Below are 22,990 nucleotides of genomic sequence, written 5' to 3' on the forward strand. Positions count from 1 at the left end.
GTTTGCAAGTTGCAAACTGACTTCCATACCAAGTTGAACTGCAGCTGTAGGAGTGAGCTTTGCAACTAAACTTGCATTTGTAGACGAAAGAACATGACCTCTGTAAGAGATGCCAGGGTTAACAGTAGCTTCAATACCCATGGTGCATGACTGGACCCTGTTTTAAATAATCCCTCACTTGGATTTTCTTCTGACTGCTCTCTTTCTGGAAGAGTGAGTACTACTGAAGAGCAACGTCCTGAAATGAATACTGCAGTGCACAAGGTTTGCAAATGCAATGCCTTTATGCATCATCAGTGACATTAATGGAAAAAAGAAAAGGCAGATTTGCTGAATCCAGGGATTGTTACAATTTAAAAAGCCCATTTCAATCAGACCTACAAATATATAAGGTGAGACTGCTGACTGCCCAGTGCCCCATCTGAAGTCAGTTTGTGTTCAAGGCCTATTTCATTCTGCTCCCTAGAGGCCACACCATCATAAATGTCCCAAGGAGACATCTGAGCTTCATTATGGGCAGTCCTGCAGAGCTGAAAACAGAACTCTGGGGGAAAACCTGTCATGGTGTTGCCAGCAGTTTATTTGTCTGGGGCTTAAACAATGGACTCTAGTTTCTCGACTATGAATCATAGAATTGTAGGATGGTTTGGGTTGGAAAAGACCTTAAGATCATCTAATTCCAACTCTCCTGCCATGGTCAGGGACACCTCACACTAAAGTAGGTTACTCAAAGCTCTGTCCAACCTGGACTTGAACACTGTGCCAGGGATGGGGCATTTACCACTTCTTTGGGGAACCTGTGCCAGTGCCTCGGCACCCTCACAGTAGAGAACTTCTTCCTTATATCCAACCTGAAGTTCCTCTGTTTAAGTTTGAACCCATCAGCGCTAGTCCTATCGCTACAGTCCTTGATGAACTTGAAAACAACTGAAGAGGATTTTAGCAAAAAAAAGGTCTATGTATATTAGATTTTTGTTAGAACTAAGTTGGACTTGGGCTAAGGGACTATGGTCGGTAATATCTTCCCTCCAAAACCAGGTTCCCCGCAGAATCTGAGCAGAAAACTGGTCTTTGCTCTATTACCCTACACCAGCATACAGGAAGAACCTTGGAACGTGTGCACATACTGAAGGTAAGGGAAGAGCACTGGGAGATTTCTTTTGAATTGCTCCAACAATGCACCATTCATGCAATTGAGACTTACTTGTGTTAACTGGAGTCTAGTTCTGCAGGCTGGTAACAGCACCAAATGCCATGAGGAATGTGTACTTTTGATGTAACTGATGCCCTGGAATTCATTTTCAAAGCCAGGTATCTGTGTGCCCAAATGAGTCACTCCAACCCAGGTCTCTGTGGGTCTATACATGGGAATCTCTGCAGCCCATACTGGAATGTAGTTGCTTCTGCCTGGAACACACCAGCTATTTCAGCAGCTTGGAACAGTTAAAGGCTATGGTTCCCAAAACTGCGTTCCACAAGGTAACAGCAAGTTCCCTGCAGTCAGCCACACAGCAATGGTACTTTTATAGTGGTCTGATGATAAATCACCATAAAAATGTGATTGTAAGGATGCAGAGCGGTCTGGTACACAGCCCAAAAAGTTTGAGAAGCACTGGTTTGGAAGAAAAGCCATCTGGAACTCAAGAGAGAACATTAAAGAAGCAAAACAATCACATAGACTGGTCTAGGATCCCAGCATTCTCACTACTGTGAAAACACCCTGGTACTTCCAGAGCACACTAGGTGCCTGCTGTACTACAACTGACACCTAGCTCTTTGCTTCATTGTAAGACAGTGTCTTCAATGCTTCCAAGTTCCTTCACACTCTGTCAAGACTGATTGATCCAAATGATCTCTCTCTCTCTCTCTCAAATCATCATAGACTCACAGAATGGTTTGGGTTGGAAGGGACCTTAAAGCTCATCCAGTTCCAACCCCTGCCATGGGCAGGGACCCCTTCCACTGGAGCAGCTTGCTCCAAGCCCCTGTGTCCAACCTGGCCTTGAACACTGCCAGGGATGGGGCAGCCACAGCTTCTCTGGGCAACCTGCGCCAGGGCCTCAGCACCCTCACAGGGAAGAACTTGTGCCTAAGAGCTCAGCTCAATCTCCCCTCTGTGAAGTTAAAGCCATTCCCCTTGGCCTGTCCTTACAGACCTTTGTCAGAAGTCTTTCCTGTAGCCCCTTTAAGCACTAGGAGCTGCTCTAAGGTCTTCCTGGAGCCTTCTTTTCTCCAGGCTGAACAAGCCCAGCTCTCTCAGCCTGTCACACCTCCTCCAAAAGCAATGCACCCAACCATACCGTATTAACTTAGAGAACTCCCAGTGGGCACAGACCAAACCTGACCTCTTCGTCACCTGAGCTCAGATCTCTGGATGAATATTGCTGTTTGTGTTTTCCACAACACACTATGTTGCCCTGCAGAATTGGAGGTTTGTGCTCTAGGAAAACAAGAGTGCTTCAGGTGTGGGAGAGGCAAGACAAAACCGAAACAATCTTGAAATAAATCTTTTAAGAGAGAACACTTATGGTTCCCCGGGATGAAGCATATTAACTATGGAAAGTGTACTATAAAAGTTAGTTCTGGTTTTGCACTCCCAGTTCATAGAAGACCCTGATCCAACTTCCCTTAAAATCACCTCTCCCCCTCTAACACCTTTAAATCACGCCCAGTAGGTATCAGTGGCAACTGTATGCATGGACCTAGAGCAGGGTACAGAGAAGACATACAGAGCTCCTTCTGATTTAGACTATATACAAGCACTCTTCCGGTCACCATACTTGAAAATAAACCTTACAGGCTCAGTGAAAAGCAAGAATAAAGCTAAGCAGGTTTTCTACTTACTAACACTGTAGAAGCAAGGAAAAAAAAGTAAGCTACTCATGAGTATTGAATATAAGTACACACCTCTCTTCCAGCACGTGGTAGCCATTAGGTGTCTAATAATCGCATTAAAGTAACCGTTAATGTAACTCAACTGTTCACCTCCCTCTTCCAACACCAGTGTGGTGTTACTGAAAAAAGCAAAGGTGGCAAGACTTGCCCCTCTGAACTACACGAGCATGAAGCACAGTACAGATGCCTCTATGTGACATTGTGCAGCTGGTATTAGGAGGAAGCTGTTGTTTAAAAGAATTACACAATACCACAAAAATATCCCATCTTCCACTACAAAGAGCCTGAATGAAGTCCTGAGGTTTGAGGAACATGTGCAGGGGAAGATGGACAGGCTGCGTGCAAAGCTGTTAGGGCTCTGGGTGGAAGGATAACCACTTCTCTAAAATCTGTGGGAAATCTTTCCCCTCATTATTATAATAAATTACAGAAGCCAACACAACCTTGGCAAGAGGTGCTTGAACTACAGCCTGAGGGAAGAGAGGCCAGTATCTACTCAGAGAACAGACTTGCCACAAGCAGCGCAAGTGCAATTTTCTCTTGCAACAACCAGCCCAAGTACCTGCCCTGTCTGAAAAGAGTTAGGACAAACCTTCCTTCCATAGAGCAGGAGGACAGGATGGGAAATGAACTGTTCTGTTGTGGTAGGGGCCATGCAGTGTCATAAACTCAAGATATTACTGAAGACAAGCCAGTCTGGAGAGATGCCCTGTTCTAGGGGCCTGCACTCACTTGCTGTCATGTGCAACAACAAGCCAAAGCATGACACCAGCTCAGGCCTTTCCCTTCCATCAGCAGGAGACAAGGACACCTTCCCCCCCCCCTTCTCTGCTCCTTCTCTCCCACCAGACATGATTTACTTTGCAATCTAGGGCTGTCTGGTGGGAGTGCACACTGTGAACACCAGTTTTATGGGCCCTTGGTGCACAGGGGCACAAACACCTTTCCTGTAACCTGCTCACTGATTCAAGGAAGTACTCTCATTCTTGATTGCAGAGAGATTTCCGCATAGGCTTAAGTGCTGCCATGAATCAGTCCCTCACGCTGCCATGGCTTCTTAGCACAGCAGATACCATTCTAGCACACAGGAAAAAAGGACTGTTGGAATCTGTAAAATACTTAAGGAGGAAATAATCAGGCTCTTGGACTATCTTAATAGTCCCCACCTTGATAAGTAAAAGACCTACCCTTGTCATAACATTAACCAGGGAATACTGAATGCAGAGCCCTGCTTCTTCATCTTGACTGATTAAGCTGGAGCTGTCCTATACAAACTCCCCTTAGATCAGCATCGTGCTGTAGAAGGCTGGAGGGGTTCAGAAAACAGGATACAAAAATCAGGTATGGGGAAAAAAGGTTTTGCTCCTTGTTGATACAACTTAAGGGTCTCCTTCTGGCAAAGAAAGAGCTCCACCTTGTCTTGGGATGACCCAGATTGCCAGAGGAGTAACCTGGATTTAAGAATGCTTAGGGTGGTTTGGGGAAGGGAAGATGACAGTGGCATGACCTGCTCTAGGTAGGACATGGTGGTCCAAACCCTTTGCAGTCAATAAATCAAGAACAGCAACTACAAAATATTCTGTCTTGCCTACTGGGTTGGGCACCTGAGATACCAGGGCCCTGGGAGGTGTTCTTGGGTAAGAAGTCATTCACTAAAAGGAAAACCATCAATTTTAAACAGGAAAGTGTCCAGAACATGAGTTCCTCTGTTCTAGCAGGTGGAGGAGGAAGTGAAAGATGAAGATCTGATTCAGTTACACATAGCACAGATGAGGGGCAAACCAGGATCTATTCAGGTAGAAGCAGATGGTAGCAAAGAAACATGCAGCACCTGCAACTCTTACAGTATACATATATTGAAGGTTGGCATCCAGAGCAGGTGATGTCTGTGTGGAATAAATAAGGAATGTTAGAGCACAGGCTGTCATTATGAGCCAATGACAAGATGATGGGAATCAAAGCGAGTTGAAAGAAATCCCTTCAATTTAGCAGGTGTGATTTATCCCATCATTGCACTCCACTGTTTCAAGTTCCCTACTGACTGCATATGCTTAGAGCACACCGGAGCTGCTAACACTTCTGCAAGGTTGCAATGTAGCATAAGGTTACATTAGGTCAGCTCAAGAGGTAAAGGAACTCAAGTGAAGGTTTTGCTTTCCATATGAGCAGAAGTTTTAATTGGAGTTGACCCTTCCAGGAAAACAGAGCCCAGAACTAGACTTCAGAAAGTACCTGGCATTGCCAGGCTTCCTGGCAAGCAGGGGCTGAAGGGCATTTGGGACAATGCCCATCTCTCTCCACGTGAGAAGACACAAGTTCTTTCAGAGCCCCCGTTATCTATGATTATTCACCTTTAATGAGTCCTTCCGGATCTCTTGCTTCCTTACATTTCCTTGCTTCCAGCCCTTATGGTATAAACCTGGTTACCAGGGTTTCCTCTAATGACATCCCTATACTTCCTGAAGACAGACACTTTTCCCCTCTCCATTTCAATGGAATTCTTGCCATACCCTTCATTTGATGCCTCACACAGTTTCCACTTGCACAAGTCCCCACTGGTTTATGTGCCCTCCTCTGAGCTTGAGCTGCCCAGGCTGGAAGATGAAGGTGCCCATTAGCAAGGACCAAATCTCTGGGTCTAAGCATTAACCCAGTTGAATGCTGCGTGTTCAGGAGCTGGACCACAGCTCTTGTGCTGGCTCTGCCTCGGACCTGCTGTGTGACTTTGGGCAGGTCATTTCTCCCATCTGGTTCTCTTGGTTTCTCCATTTATAGAAAAGGGCAAGCCTCATTATGCCTCCCTATATAAAACATCCCGAGATCTTCAGAAGACAAACTGTATTGAAAGCCAGGCACTATTACAATTAGAGCTCTGGTGTGCTAAATAGACACTGACAAGAGACACAAAAGCAAAATAAATCCAAGGGCAAGGAAAGCAGGAAGAGCAATAAAGCAAAAAAACTGAAGAAAGAAGGAGAAAAAGAAGTCTAGTGAAAACCACAACACAGCCCTGGGCACTCCTATGGTCTGAGTATATATGGAAGGATAACTTGAAGCAGTTCTACAAATCCAGCTGTTTATCTTCTCAGCCACTGTTGTTTTAGAGGCCTGATGTTTTGGTGAGTCCAAATTGCTGCTCCTACCTAACTCCACACATGGGAAACACTTTTTGTATGGCTTGGCTTATAAATGTATTGACTGATTGCAACTGTACAGCTTGAGCAGGCAAAGAGATGCTCTATCACCTTTGGAGATCAGCCAGGGTTATCCTTTCTCCAGCTGGGAAAGGCACAAGCTTGGGTGCAGACCTGCAGGACAGCTCAGTGGGCTTAACTAATATTGTTCTAACTGCACATGTAGTGCTTTAAAAAGCAAGATCAGCACAGAATTATAGCATTATCCAGAGAGAACCAAGGTTCTGGAATTAACATAGTTATATGCCTGTTACCCTCCAATAGTACCGAGCAAGCAGCAGTTGTGACCTGTCAGCGTGTCCTTTGCTGTCACAGGATCCTTGCTGCAGAGACTGCCCCATTCTGTTCCTTTCCATTATGGATGAAGCTGGAGTGTCCCTGTGATTTTTCCATACAGGGAGGTCACAGTGCCCCTCTAACCAGTTTTCATTATATCTCCTGGGCAAAGAGCAGCTTGTATCTCAGGATTGATAGAAAAGATGAAAAAAATTCAAATCCTGTCTTTGCAATTCCTAAGAAAGCAGTCACCTTTGCCTTCAGAGAGCAGCAGAAGCTGAGAGTGTATGAATCGGCTTTTGAATGTTTGAAGTGAGACAGCTGTGCCTGCAAAGAATGGGTTACGGTCTGAATACAGGATCATCCACTGCCTTTGGTGGGTTGCTTTTTCCCTTGCTGTTTGAGTTAGCAGCACCATCTCTTCCCTAAAATTGTGTGCAGCCTTGATTTGTCTAATTTTTTAAAGCCTGTTGAATAAGTGATAAGAACTGCCGGTGAACACTACATTTCACTCCTCCTCATTAAATTCATTGTAAATTCATTTAGGACTCATTTAAATGCAGGATTAACAACCTGAGGACTAATCCACTCTTTATTCAGAGGACATAGTCAGGATGAGCAGCCTTTCGTCTCGCATCATTCAGTCAGTTTGCAGGACCATCTCTTGGGAAGAGAATGATATTTCTGTCTCTGCTCGCAAAGGAACTGTTCAAGGTTAAGGTAGAGGTCTGGGAGACACCAGTCCTGGTCCCAGCTCTACCGCAGGCTTCTTCTGCAACCTTGGTCAAACGCTTCTACACCGCATCCATTACCCCTGATTTGCACTTCCAGAGAGGTCAGGCTTAGAGAACAGACAAAAGATTAAAAGCAGCATTTATATGGTGGTTCAGGGCAGTGTCTTTTATTTCACCAGGGTTCAGGGTACACGTGTCATAGGCCAGCTGCCAACACAGAAACTTGATAAGCTGAAGTAATACATTTAATAAGTTTCCAGTTATGTACCCCTCCCCTTACTTGTGGGAAATGATGCTTTATTTTGTGAGCACTCTTTTCCTCTGATGCAACTGGGATTAATACATCATTATCCATATTGTAGGAGCAAAATCAAGCCCTCAGTTTGCAGGTGAGCAAAACCAAAACCAACCAGGAGAAAGTGTTGCTCTTCTTCAAGCAACAGTTACCAGTCCCTAAACACTCAGCAGGCTCAGCAGCAATCCTGCAGTACCTCACAGTGATGCTGTTCTCAGATGCCCTGTGTGGTTGCTAAAGAAATAAATCACGTTTCTTGCAATTAACAAATGAAATGCCCTGTTGGAGCTCAGCTCTTACTTGCTGTCGGTAAATCATCTGCAAAAGGATTTTAATCCACTGAGGGGAATGAAGATTAAATCTATGCTTTGGCAAGTGTCATTTTCCACCAGAATATTTTCTTGAAGGCACTCTGTGTCTAATGATACATTGAGGACTTGTTCCTCTGAGTACAATAAATAAATACAACTAATTGCTGTAGGAAAGAGCCTGACAGACAACCATGGCCACTTCGGGCCTAACTGATTGGTGCTCCTTACACTCGGTAACGCTTGTAAAGCTCAAGCCTTCTGCTCTGGACACGTGCAGCAGACATCAGCTTAGCTGAACTCCGCCATCCCCAAGGAGAGCATTTTTAAAGCTCTAACACAAACTGTTATTAACTGTTTGTATTGCAGCATTACCAAGAAGCTGTAGCGACACATGAGGACCCTGCTGTGACACAGGTTGCAGCAAATAAAAAGGAGGAAACACTGCAGCGGCTCACATAGTTTGAAATCAAAGGTCAAGTGAACATTCAGAACGTTCTCACCTCTGATGTGATCATAAAGAATGAATGATTATATACACTTTTTTGTTGGCTACAGGCAGGTTTCGCAGACAAGCTCCTGACAGGCACTTGGTATCCACTGTGATAGCATAAGAAAAAAAGCATGGAAAAAATGTCTTTCAGGCACCCTATTTCTAATCCTAGTTGAATTTTCGTTTTTTTCAGAGATAGGATTGTTCCAGTGTGGTTCCCTCAGACAGATGACAGTGACAAGACAACCACAGCACCGCAAATCTATGACTCTAACTAATAAATCTGTAGAAAGTTTCCAAACCAGGCTTCTCTACCCGAAAATCCTGCATTTGCTCTCTGCCTAGTCCTTTCAACTCTCCATTAACACCAAATGTGCTGTCACAACTACATGAGGCTGCTCCTCAATGTCATCCAATCCTGTCTGTTGACAAAGGGACTCCTCTAAATCACCTCAGGTCTAGAGGCCAGAAAGTTGGGTTTGTCCTGGGGTTGTACAGCGCTGCCTGCAGATGCCTGCAACATTCAAATGGCTCCTACATTAAAAGGACATCACAATTGCAATAATCTATCTCAAACACAAGGAGAGAAACGTCTGAAGCTAACAGCACCAAAATCAAAGGGATATTGTTAATCCATGAGCTCCATGAATGCAGTGATTGCCTGCCTGAATGCCTGCCCTGCAGTTCTCACCCTCAGGTACTTGTCCTGATGAGTTTTACATTTCCATGCCCCATTGTACTCCCAATTACTGTACATTCAGCAGATTCTCTCTAGAGCACATGAAGGGCACCACACATCACACTTCTGACCAACTACAAAAAGAAGTGAGAGCAACAGGATCCTGCTTTTGGTTTCTCATGAGTTTTCTGACATGGAGGATGCAGCGATTCCTATTTGAATGTAGTTGTCACAAATAGGTTGGCTTGCCTTTGGGCCATTCTGAGGCCTCATTTCCTGCCCATCAGCGAAACCCCTCATGTTCATGCATCTTCCTAAGAGCGTATTTCACAGCCAATGTGCCCAAGGGCCGTAGCTGAAGAAATCTGAGAGCACCCTTCTGAGAAGAGGAAGGTTACAAAAACCAGCAAGAAAAAAACCCCTCTTACCTGTTTGTAACAAGCCAGCCCCACTGTCTTTGACTCCAAAGTGCTGCTGGATGTCCAGTAACACACCTGCAAGGAAAACAGAAAAAAGAACCTCAGTGCCTTCAGCCTTTGAAAAGCAAACAAATCCTGTGAAGCGTGAGCAAAGCTTCAAAGTCAAGTAGTTTGGACACATAACTTCTAAAGTTTGCACATTGGCTTCTTTTCTATCCATGCACACTCAATAATTGTGGGCTACTACAACAAAAGCAGATACAGCGTCATGCAAAGAGTTTGGGAATTAAATCGTGGTGCATAAGCAACTGGTCTTCCCTTTCTACTTAAGTTCTCTTTTGGTTTGTTTTCTGCAGAATCCAGATGCCTTCTCTTCTTTTACAGACATACAGAGAAACCGATTCTGTGCTTTAGGTGCTCCACATAGTTCCACCAGACAAATTGAATCCAAGACAAGTTTTAACAGATCTCTGTTGGGAGGAGATATGACACAGCAATAGGAGCAATGATACAAGTTCCACATTTAGGTAGGGTTCTCATTTCCAAAACAAATTGTAGAAAATACAAATCGTAGAGAAAACAAAATGTAGAAAATACATTTAAATAGCTTAGTAAAGGCGGGTGAGTGACCAAGTGTCACTTTTAGTTTAAAGTAACTACCAGCAGAACCCAAACCAACCTTTCCTCTTCCCTGAACTCCTAATATATCAATTGGCATAAGCAAAATGAGCAGGTTTTGTAGTATTTACATGTTCAGCTAGATTTAGCACTGGGGTATCAAATACATTCATCCATATAATGTCATTTAGGCCATTGTCTTCCTCAGAACACCAGAACCCCCGTTCTCCAGCTCTACTGAGCATCTATAAAAGTTCACCTCCAGTTCAAAGCCTGCTCTGAGGCTTTTTCCAAAGTGATTCTTCTCATCACTGCAGGCCACATGGATCAACTAAGCAGCAACCTGAACTCATGCACCATAAATATCTTAGCTTTTGGGTCTGCTAGGATCACATTAAACGACAAACTCAATGAGATACAAGACCTCGAGATAACTATTCCCAGAAGACACCTGGGAAAATGCCAAGAAAACATGTAAATTAAAGGTACTAAAGATAAAACAGATGCAGAGAAGGACGGAAAAGCAAGAAAGCTCATTTGTCCTACTCTGTACTGCTTGTACATCACCATTTACACAAGGCAGCATTCAGGTTGGTTTAGATTACAAATGCCTGCCCAGTAACATTAGTTCAACCTCCTACAACAATCCTCAGAAAGCTCTGGGTGGGGAAGGGTGTGAATCTTATCAATGTGTGTCAATACCTGACAGGAAGCAGGTAAAGAAGACAGAGGTGCCCAGTGAAAAGAAGCAAAGGGCACAAAACGAAATCCAGGAGCACAGCAGCTGTGCCACGCTCCAGAGAGGACGGCAGCTGATGGAAAACTGTACTCTGAAGGTGGTGCAGAGACTACCTTGATGTTGGTTTCGTGGTAGAAACCTCTGCTGAAGGGAGCAATAAGCAGGATTCAGACCTTCTGAACCACCAGGTGCTCAAGGGCTATGAGCAAGCCAAGAGCAGAACCTCACCTATGCAAGAAGCAAAATGGCACAACCAACCATCCTACCCCAGGATACCAAAGGGACTGATTTGCTGATGGGAAAAAGGAGATTAAGAGCTGTATCTCCACCTTATTAAAGCTGTCAGAGGAGGGAGATCCTCCGAGCAGCATGGTTGAACCAGGTTATCTCCATAGCTCTCTTCCAGTCCCAACTATGCCAGGGTTCTGTGCTCCTCATCCCATGATGGAATACACATACACACCTAGAGCTCCCTCCATCACCCTGAAAGGTGCCTGCCCTGCCTACAGCAGCATATTCCCAGCCATGCCAGCATGTCAGAGGCACAGTAAAGCATCAAAGTTATGAGGAGCAAGAGCCCGGGATGGGATGGAAAACATAGCCTCAGAAAGAAGATTATTTTGGGGATTTGCATCAGAAAACCAGAACAGCAAGTGAAGGAATTATAATAGTGCTACACAGCAAAGCAGAGGAGGTCTTCCAGCTCATTACAAAGAAATTATCTGTCCAGTGACCATGGCTTTACAGTTCTATTGTGCTTTTTCCGCCAGGGATCATAATGTGTTTTACAAGCCTGAACTACTGTAGCCACAAATGAAATAACATTTAGGACACTGAAGTGCAGCCACCTTGGATTAAGCCTCCAACTTTATCCTGGTGATGGAGAGGGAAGTGGGTTCTGTGGCTAGTCAATGCAACAGGACAATACAGAACCACAATTACAAGTCCTGTGTGAGCCTGGAAGCAGGTCTCAGATGATTAAGGGAGATCTGCATGTCTAATTGGCACAGCTTTCCTACTCCAAGTCTAGTTTATATTCTCTTTAGTCTACAGGTGTTTTGATACGGGATTTAGAGCATTAAATTAGAGACAGCAGCAAGCAGCTGATGCAACACATCTCTGAAGTGATAGGAGTTTCTCTCTCCTGTGGCAGTTTTCCTGCTCAGCATGCTCACAAGGGAACACACTCCTGCCCTCTTATATTTGCTCAGCTTTGTTTCCACCTCACCATAGCAATGACTCAGCCCAAACTTCAGTAAGATTTAAGGATACAATTAAGCAATGATAGACTAGGGGAGAGAACACAGGGAAATGATAGAGCTTTTGACTTTCCCTTCTGCTTGTAGATGATGGGAAGGCAGAAAGAGCCGGAGCCAGGCTCCAGATGATGATCATGCTGCTTGCACAGATGTGCTCCCAGGTGTCTCACAAAACTGATGCAACCCAAGAAAGAGAAGCCACTACACGGGGCTGACAAGGTCTTCCTTGAACTAAAGCTCATACCTATGTTCCAGGAGGATCCCAAAATAGCCATGAGCAACTAACAGGCACCACTGCTCCCAAGACAGCCAATCAGCAGTCCTGGTAGCCATCTGGGATGTGTTCGTGACTACATGGCACTCCTTAGTGCTATCACCTATTATTTCTTAGGCACATTTGGCATTTTCAGGACTGAATAAACACACAGGAAACACGGTGCCAACCTTCCAAGGTCCCTTCCCAGCTGAACCAGACAATGTTAATGCTAATGCAGAGCTTGAGATGAAACACAGGCAGCATCTAGCCAGGAGTGCTGATCAAGATGGGCATGGAGACAGGACTTACTGGGAAACCCAGACAGAGGAATGACTAGTTACTTGAGCCAACCCAGACAGAAGAATGACTACTTACTTCAGCCCTATCTAGGTTACTTTACTAGGCCAGCCACGCTAGTGTCTAAGGACCTGACAAAGCCATTAAGGCAGTTATGGGATTTTTGAGGGCACTGGGCACAAAGAGTACTTTAAAGAGCAATCTGGAGGACAAAAGGTCTTTGGGCGTGGAGTGTTAGATAGGGAGGGAATGTCAAGTAAATGGGGATGAGGAACGTAGTTGACCTCATCCATTCACATTGTCAGAAGGTTCCTAGGATTTAGTGCAGGATCCAGAGCATCCTTGCCATTTTTAACACATTTCACAAACAGTGAATATAAAAGACCTGATTCTGAGGCTTTTGGAATGCAGGTCCACATTTAATGGCCTAAGTTAACTCTGATTTAGGGGAAATTTGGGATCTGAGGGATTTTCCTGAAAGTGTGTGGTTCAAGCTTCAAACAGGGAGGTAGGTGCTTGCCTAGGTGGATTCTGTGTTCCTGACCAGAGCTATAAGAAAACAACAGTTAAAGGACTGAAAGGTCATCTGATATGGGGTAAAAAGATGCTCTGAACAGAAGGTCACCTTAGTACAGGTGTTTTTGTGTTAACCATCACTTACAGACCTACACAGCAGATCTAGTGCGCAAAATACCTTGGTTATCTTTTATATTTAAATGAAATGGGCTTTTCATCTATATGTATATATGAGTAAAGAGTCGCCATGGTAAGAAACAGTGTTCAGAAGCTAAGCCACAGTGAAATCACTATTTCAAAGCCAAAAGACATTGGAGCTTCCCTGGGAGAGCCCCATTTTCCACTCAGCAAAACATCATGATTTGATTTCAAATATAGGGTTAGTCTGTGCTGTGCACAGGGTGCAAAGCTACACAATCAAAGCCACAGGTTTCCAGCCTTGCATCACTAATGCCAGCGTACATTCATTAAATGCTGCAATACCACTGCCCAACAGAACTACTTACTTAAAAAGCACATGCATTTTTAATGGTATCTTTTAATGGGAAAATATTATGGTGCTTGGAAAGAACCAGCACACAACTTTCTACATGCTGTAGGCTGGGCACCGACCGCAATTATGGCTGCCCCCAGCACCCTCTCCACTGCCCCATTGCAGCCCTGGATTTGCACCTCTCTTCGGGGAATCCTCAAAGGAGATGGAGGACAACCCAGACTCACCCTCTTTGCTCCCAAAGAGCCAGAGCAAACTCTGTACCAACATCTCTTTTCCCTCTATTACCTGCTGCCACCTACTTCTGTTCCTTATCAAGGGATTTCCTTCCCAGGCTATGCTCCCTGCTTCTTCCAGGACCAGGTCCCTCAGGTGGAGGTAACCAGCAGGGATAGCCAACCCCTGGCCTCCTAGCCACTGAAGGCACAAGCCACCTTCCTACCACCAGGCTCTTCCTCATGCCTGCAGCCATATCCAACCTGCTTCAAATAACGCATTAAGGAGGCAGAGGAGTGGTGCGCACACCTGTCTGTTCAGAGCCATGTGAAAAGATTAGGTGGAAAGAAGTTTATTCTGAGGTCTCTGTGATTGTATCTGCACTGCAACCCCAAGGTGCGACTGCGGTTTACGCACGGCTCCCTGAGCTTCAAACGAGCTGGCTTCAGCTCAGCCACCCACTGGCTCTTAAACACCAGCTTCACAGTTTGGACCCTATTTAAATACTCAGCTGCACAAAACCACCATGGCAGCTCTGCTGATATTTGTACCTCCAGATAAATTCCCACTGATACCAGAACTAGCAAGACCAGAACTAAAACACAGTGCTACCCTCTCTGGATCGCCATGAAAGCATTCCCTGTCTTCCATGCAAAAAGAAGCAGGCCTGCTCTTCAAAATATTAATAAATCAGTGGTGATGTCTTGCTTGAAAACATTGACAAAAGCATCCTTGGGACATAGACATTGACTTCCCTTCTGCAAAACTGATTTCCACTGTCGCATGACATGACAATGTGCACTGGTGAAACAGCCTTTGGTTTTGAAATAGTGTTGCAGGAGTAAAACGAAAAACAAAACCAAACCAGCAACTAGACAAATCAAAACAAGGCTTTCCTAAGAACCCGCACCCTGGCACGCAAGAAACTCGTGACCTAGAAAACACTGGAAACAAACTGCCAACACCCACAGCGGCATGTTTAGAAAGAGGTTTCCTTGAATAAGTGAAGGCAGAAATGCAGCCCAGCCACTCAACTCAGAGATGGGACTGAGTCTTGGTGTCCATTTGCAGGCCATGAAACAGCTACTGACAACACCCAGAGCAGGCAAGTGTGAGTTCAAAGCCTTCACAGCCACCCAGAGCCTCTCACTACCTGCGAACACAGAAAGGTGATGGGGTGCAGGCTCGTCTCAGCAGACTGAAAGGCACAGCAAACCCATAAGGGTGTACGTACCTACGTAGCTCTGACACAAGATGACTTGTTGCCTACCCCCAGTAGGCTTTCACTGGGGTAAGTAGGTGCTGTACCTACTGCTTAGAAATGACAGAAACCCCTCTGTCTGCTTTGTACTGACATTCCTATTCTGAATCAAACCCAGTGTTATCCTCAGAGACGGGCACCACCTTTCACACCCACTTTCTCCGTTCAATGGTTTTATCATTATTATATTATCATGGGGATGTATCTGAGCTGTTCAGTCATTCCCAACGGCTCTTGGCTTACCTGCATGGCAAGTAATTATGCATTAGGAAAAGAAAAATAAGGAATGCAATTAACCAATGGCTTGGAGAAGAAAATAGATTAAAACCCAACTTCTCTCTCTCTGGCAGGGGCTGGGTAGTAATAAATGATGGTTCCTGTAACATAGCTCAAACTCCACTGTAATGTTGTATGCAAAATCTTCGCACAAAATTGCCTGCAAGAGTGGGAGGAGGTGAAAAATGTTCATCAGATGTAGAATCAATTAACACAAGGCATCATTAGCACAGGGTCAGGGCGTCTGGGGAAGGCAGCACAGGACAGCGAGTCCTGCTCGGATTCAAAACACAATCAAAACAAACAGGAATGCGAACGCAGCCATGGCTGCCAAATGCTGGTGCCTCACTGGCAAAATCACACCCTCATCAAATCCTTCATCTCCATAATTACAGTGTGGGCCTGTTCCCAGGCCTATGGCTGGGAAGGAAGCCCTTGTCAAATGGGGAACATGGAATACTGAGCCAACAGGAGCCCGACAGCTTAAATAAATTCCCAAACATGGAAGATTTTCCATTTGTGATCCAATGCAATCAGCTCTCATCAGTAAAACTGCAAAGCTCAGAGTGTCACCTTCCAGCCCCACCATACAGCTCCCTACCCCGCGATCCCTGATTTCACCAGCCTCATCTCACACTGAGACTCCAGTTTTGGCCTACTGTCATCAGCCTGGCAATCCCCACAGGCTGAGGGAAGACTTCAGTTAAACGACATGATTTAGCTAAAAGCACATGCTGAAATGAATTGGCACCTAGACCTGAACTTAAAAACATTTATTCATGGAGACTTGGAAGGATTCCTTGACGTGGAATGGTGAAATCAGAAGCTGTTACAACTGTAAACAACCAACAGCAACACAAATAGCAGCTAAGGTTTGTATTAGTCATCTGAAATGACAGGAATCATGAGCAGCTTTCAGATGAAGCTGGCCAGACCTTTCTCCCACACCAGCATGCCTAGCTCAGGACCCAGTCCAGACCCTCTTTCCAGTTTAACTTGCACAAACCCAGGCACACCTTGCACTGCGATACCTCTGCTCTAACCCAAGTGAAACACAACCCTCACTAAAGCAAAAGGCTGCTCCTGTGATGGTTTAGATCTAATCAGCAGCATTAACAGATGTTCAGACCCGAGGAGAGCCTCAAAAACTAAGAACATTATTGTTTCACTCATTCAAATCTTAGAAAATGCAAAGATCCCCATTCATCCTCCCCTTACACGTGCTACAGCAGAAAGAAGTGGGCCTGCCACCAAAGCTCTGGTTGTCTTCTGGCTTTCTAATCTATCCAGAAGACTAACAAGTCTAACTAATTCATGCAATGAAAAATACCTCAGAGACTTTGTATGTGAACTAATTAAAATAAACAAACCCAGCATAGATAATGATAGAGCAGATCAAGTGCACATGCATTCAGCCAGTGACTCACCACTCCCTTGTTTTCCTTATTGGAAAACTCGGCGTATCACCGTACCGGAGTGACAATGAGTCAGGAAACTGGCATGAGCCACAAACTGCAAGGAAATTAAAGGAAGTGTCTACAAAATCTCTTTGGGGAGAGATCTGGGAGATTTTTGCTGGCTTGGTACAGATGTGGCAGTGGCCTTCACAACTCTGTTCTCATGGCCTTCTGGCTACACAAAGCCAATGAAGGAAAGAGTCACAAGTTCTCCTCCGCGCAATACAGAATGATCAGGCTCTTGCTCTCAGGAGCAATTTGATGCCTTTACTTTTATATCGTCTTGCTTATACTTTAATCAAACGCATTCAAAGCACACTATCCTATCCTACTGAATGCTTGATATCACCTTAAATAGGTGGATATTACTCGCCTTAGCACCAACCAAAGTACATGCAAATATTTTGACAGCACTAAACTGAGCACTAATGGCACAAGTGACATGACAATAACAGTTCCCAAATTAACTCCATGTCAGCAGAACCTCTGGCTCATCACTTTGTTGCCTGCCTCAATCACAAAGACCATGAGAAACTTCTGACACAGATTTTAGGGCAGGTTGGGAACACAAAGCCCAGCAAAAAGCCTGTGCCATCAGCTGTACCTTCGCCACGCAAGCAGCTGTGTCACTGGAGATGCCAACAGATCACTCTTCACTGCAGTAAGATTCAAATCCTAATATCAAACTAGAAGAATTCTTTACAGAGAAATAAACCACCACAGATTTCAGGGTTGTGAAGCAAAGGCAAGAAAGCCTCTATGTTTTCAGCCTGGAGAAGAGAAGGCTGTGTGGAGACCTCAGAGCAGCCTTCCAGTATCTGAAGGGGGCCTACAAGGATGCTGGGGATGGACTCTTCATCAGGGACTGTAGTGACAGGACAAGGGGTAACGGGTTCAAACTGAAACAGGGGAAGTTTAGGTTGGATATAAGGAAGAAATTCTTTACTGTGAGGGTGGTGAGGCACTGGAATGGGTTGCCCAGGGAGGTTGTGAATGCTCCATCCTTGGTGGTGTTCAAGGCCGGGTTGGATGAGGCCTTGGGTGCCATGGTTTAGTGTGAGGTGTCCCTGCCCATGGCAGGGGGGTTGGAACTGGATGATCTTAAGGTCCTTTTCAACCCTGACTATTCTATGATTCTATGATTCTAGTGTCACAGGCTCCAGTGAGGACTTTTTACCTCTTTTATAGCCACACACACTTTTGTGACACAGAAGATGCGAGTGAACAAGTGGGGTAATCAGTGGTTGATGACTTACAGCACATGACAGCTAATTTCTCCAGTTACGAAGATTCCTATCAAATCTGTAGAAATACGCACTCAGATTGGACATAACTTCCAAGTGACTGCATCTCATCTCTCATTTACCATTTGCTTCTGCTTAGCAATGCCTCAAAGCTATTTTGGAACATCACAAGCTGTCCAGGGTAGATTTCTGTGTAACATAAGGAGCTTTCTACCCTTTTTTGCTATAAAGGATGTTTGATAAATGCAGGAGTGATGCAGAGGTGCCCTGTGCAGAACTGCTCTGTTTCTCAGTCAAAGCCTGACACATCTACTGGCATAGTCCTGGGCTAAGGAAGATTTCTGGCAATCAACTTCATGCCAGCACAGGGGTAAAGGAGCACATCTCTGCAATGTTAGCTCATGCCCACTACACAAATCTCCCTCTGTGACCTAGCTCTGGATAGAATCATGAGGCTTTAAGTGCAGAAGCAGGAAAAGCTGGAATTGCCTATAGCATTATCCTCCACAGGGAGAGCTGACCCCAGCTGACCAAGGGATATCCCAGACCACATGGCACCATGTTCAGCAGGGGGAACAAGAGGAGAGAGGGGAATGTCTGGAGCGATGACATTTGTCTTCCCTAGTCACCACTACACATGGCGGAAGCTGTGCTGAGGATGGCTGAACCTGAACTGCCTGACCATGAGAAATGCTGAAGGAATTCCTTGTTCTGCTTTGCTTGTGCAGGGATTTTGCTTTACCTATTAAACTGTCTCTATCTCAACCCGTGAGTTTTTTCACTTCTCTTCCGATCCTCTCCCCTTCCTGTCAGAGGGGAATGAGTGAACAAGCGGCTGCGTGGGGCTTTGCTGCTGGCTGGGGTTAAACCATAACAGAGACAAAAAAGCTTCTCACTGCAGATACAAATACCTATCCCTAAGTTCAGTAATCCCAGAATGGCCCTTACTGTTAAATATATGCTTTAAACATCCCTTAGACACTGCTGCTGAACATGGCAAGTAGGTTTATGAGTCTGTCATCCCGCATAAAAAGGAGGATAAAACTACTCCAAGGCCACTCTTTCATCCCTTTCATCCCCATTTGATCTGCTCTCTCTAGAGCAGCATAACCAGGACTTCCTGGGTCTCCTTACCTACCTGATAATTCAGAGGGCACCATGATCTGTACAGCAGCTTCTCACAGCAATAAATGCACCCTTCCTCCTTCCCATTCTTGTATTCACTTGGGGAAGTCTCCCATCACAAGGGCATTGATCTACACAAGAATCCTATACACACACGATGTACATAAACCAAAAGGTCCTGTTTAGGGGAGCTGTTTTCACACCCTCACATGACCTGTGGGAGGCATTTTTCCTGCAGATGAGGCTTGTGAGTATATGACTCCACACTCCCAACATGGGCTCCTGGAACCCTCTTGTGCTTTCCTCCATAACTACTTAGAGCATCCACCGCGATGCTCTGATTACAGGCAATTTTTACTCTGTGTATGAGTGGAAATGCCCTTCTGTCATTGCCCACACCCGTATCTCCCACTGACAAAGCAATGCAACACTCCTCCTCTGTGCATGTGCATACATAACACGTGTGTGCGCGCATGTACCTCCCATAGGAACGCATGAAGCACTTCTATTTTATTCTGGGTCCTGGTCAAGCTGTGCTAGGAAGTGATCGAGGTTGGTGCCCAACTGGCAAGGGCTGCATTAGTTACTCTGAGCAACATGTCTTTAAATGAGTCAAGGTGGCAAGGGAAGTGGCTTTGTACAATTACTTAGTGGGGCACACAGGTATTCAAAGATCTGTGTGGGGCACAAAAGCTTGTGAAGGAAGCCAGGGCTTACCCACAGCACCATTAGGGAAAGAGAAAAGAAATCAGCTTTGAGGTTATCAGAGGAGACATTTAAATGCATCAGTCTAGCTTCCTAAATATGACCTATTAAAGAACTTATGTTCTACAATAGCTCCATGACTGATACAGCAGTAAAATCTGTGTATAAAAGCCCATACCTGCATGAGGGTGTGTGCTTAGATGAGAAGACATTGCACTAAAACAAGCATGACAGCTAAGGCTTCTCTGTAACTGGAAGGGGTTATTGGTGTAGCTATGTGACTACAGTGATACCAGGAAATCCTCACAGCACAAACAGGGCTTGCCCTGTTTTATTTATAGACTGTTTTATCCAGTGTGAGCTGTAGCAATTTCTGAAGCTAAACCACCCTCCACGACAATGTTTTTGGGTTTTGCCTAGCTCATCATTGCCATAGGAGCTCTATGACAACGGCTGTGGTAACAGAACAGTGATGCACACTCCTAAGCAACACAGCAAAACCTGAATTCAACTCAGGTTTGAGAGCCAGGACTGCTCTGTCTCAAATCCTGACACTAGATCACTATTTAACCTTGGGTAGGTTATATGATCATGCAGAATTTCAGAGTCTGCATTAACCTAATGAAGATAATAACAATAATCATGTGTCACAGATACAGCAGGGCTTGGTTATTATGTTCTTGTGAAGTGTGCAGAAGAGCCCCAGATGAAAGGGAAATTAGGAGAAGGAAGATTAATTATAAGACATGTGCATCCCAAATAGAAAACAGACAGGAACGTTTTTGTTGTTGCTATTATTAGGAGAGAGAGTCTCTCTGATTTAGGGCAGCTTTTATTTCTGTGTTGGTAAAGCAAGCCCATTTAAACCACTTTCCATGTTCAAACTTTATTTGTAGATTGTGGGTAGGCGATAAAGGCTGCGGAGCCTCTGATACTGCAAAGGAAAAGGCCTTTGATCAAAGGTCTGATTTCACAGTAACTGGTGTCTGTGAGATGACAAAGCTGACAGGCTCACCTGGCTTTTAACTGTTGCAAGGTAAAACAAGGAATCAAAAATTCATGGCCGCTCTGAAGGAAAGGCTAGGGTTGGGGAAAAGGAAACATTTCCTGTGGATAAAGGCACCATAGTGAGCAAACTCGCTCATGAGAAACGTTGCAATGAGATGATATCAACAAGCACTCGGGAATTTAAACAGAGTTGTGTGAATAGAAACATCTTGTCTAGGAAGTACTGAGCATTTATCATCTAGGGCAGTACCATTACCTGGTTTAAATATGAGGAAAGTGACACAGTGAGAGACAGAGCGACACACCTGAGCTCACCTGCAACTGAGCAGCACAGAAAGAGGTCCAAGTTCCCTACTTCTTCCCCAAGCTTCAGCCTAGACTTCTATCCAGCCAAGAAGACTCCCTCCTTTGCCAAAGATGAGCCCCAATTCTTCCTGCATCATGCTCGGAGTGTCAGATTCCACACTTCAACATCAGCCAGTGACAAATACAGTTCTAACTTTAACTTCATTACACGAATTTCAAAGTGATACCAAATTCCATGAACTATCCCCTTGGGGCATTTAGTAATGAATTGCTTAAAAAACAGATGAGTACAGGAGCCTGGGGGAAAAAAAAATAGTAATTGTACATCCTTTCCAGGACACAGAAACCCCTTCACCTTGCACAGAAAGCTTTGTGTCTGTCATAAAACAAGGTGGTATTGAACTCTTCATTTCTTAAGAGTCAGATTTTGATACAAGTGCTGTCAGAAAGTCACCCCCACAGTCATTTGTGATGATTAACAATGCAGTAGGAGAGAAAAAAGACACAGCCTGCAATACCACTGCCTAAAGGAGGAGTTCGGGGTTCCCCCTTCACTAGAAACAGCAAAAGGCTCTAATTTGTTCAGCTTCTGGTCATGGCCTGTGCATTGATTCCTTACTGACCAGTGCACCTTGGAGCCAGCTAAGCACGAGATCAAGAGTTAACCCCAGCATGTAGCTCAGAGAAGCCCACACCTTCTCCAAAGAAAAGCTTGGCAAGGCCCCACGCCAGTTCACAGCAAGTTTACACCAAAAAGCATAAATGTAACTAATAAACCCTGGTTTTCTATGGCTTTCTGTCCTGAGACAGCATTCTCCAAGCTTCTTCAGAGGTGGCGGATGTTCAAAACCTTTTGCCTCTGTGATGTCTTTCCCACCTAATAAACATGAAGCTCCTGTTACAGGGACTCCCTCATTTCCCTGGCTCCAAGTTCCATGGAACCTCAAGAAGCATTGTACTTTTGAGAAGTCTTCCTTCTTCAAGTGTGGATTAACACAGTAAGGGGAGAGAGGAATAAAGAATAAACCCGAGAGACTGACGTACAAAGCGCCCTCTGTTCAAACGAAACTGCTTCCATTGCAATTCATGGCTCCATTTACCAGAATCGCTTTAGTTCTTTTATTTTATTCCAGAGTGACTTCCCTTTTTCAGAAAAGCTATGTCTATTCTAGATCTGAAGCTAGCTATAGCAGCTCTTCCTCTCTACACACCAGCACATCAGCAGTATTACTCCGCTGTACCTATAAACTCAGAAACACATGCATAATCCCGTGCCAGTTACAACTCTCACTTCTGTTAATCAACATCTTTGGTCTTTTAGGAAGATAAAACAGCACATGACTTTGGTGAAAACCAGCAACATTTCTTGCAATGATGTTTAATAACGAGAAGTTTCTCCATGACATTCGGCCTGGTCCCTAACTCTCAACTCCTGACCTCAGGATGGTTTTAGGTATGAAGTGGAAAACTGTTAAATCCTCAGATATAATCAAGACCAGACACGGGTCTGTCCCTGGGGGACTATCACGGAAATAAAGGAAACAATATTTATCTTTTCCTCCCTCCCCACACTCTACTTTTGCAGAGAAATATCTAAGCAGTTGAAGAGATGGGGTCACGAAGAAAATGCTGAGCCACTGAACTTGTACAGAACATAAAAGGCAGAGCTTCTTTGAAGAAACAGCCTGTTGGGGTCCTGTGAAGATGCTTTCTCACAGAGAAGAAAAAGAGAAGATCCATTTTGAAATTAAAAGGCAACCCAGTCCTCAATATGGGCTGTAATACATGTTCTTTGGTCCTGCACTTCAGTCACTGGTATTAAAGGCACTTCTTTTAGGACACATGTCAATCCTTTTGATCATTTATTCTTGATTTAGATGTTGAGCAGAAAATAAAGCACCTCAGTTCTATGCCCATTAGA

At 44.7% G+C, this 22,990-nt stretch overlaps 1 protein-coding gene across 1 annotated transcript in view; it reads right to left on the reverse strand.

Moving 5' to 3' along the window:
* LOC308227393 (sphingosine-1-phosphate transporter SPNS2-like) overlaps nucleotides 1-22,990 on the reverse strand; it is a gene marked incomplete at both ends in the record, with an annotated part of 122,262 nt that overhangs the window by 76,957 nt on the left and 22,315 nt on the right. Inside the window, one exon of the mRNA XM_080629949.1 lies at nucleotides 9,303-9,368. Coding sequence (XP_080486075.1) covers nucleotides 9,303-9,368 — 66 coding nt within the window. The remainder of the gene's footprint in view (nucleotides 1-9,302; nucleotides 9,369-22,990) is intronic.

This window comes from Psittacula echo (genome assembly GCF_963264785.1).
Source record: "Psittacula echo genome assembly, chromosome: 15".
Lineage (NCBI taxonomy): Eukaryota > Metazoa > Chordata > Aves > Psittaciformes > Psittacidae > Psittacula > Psittacula echo.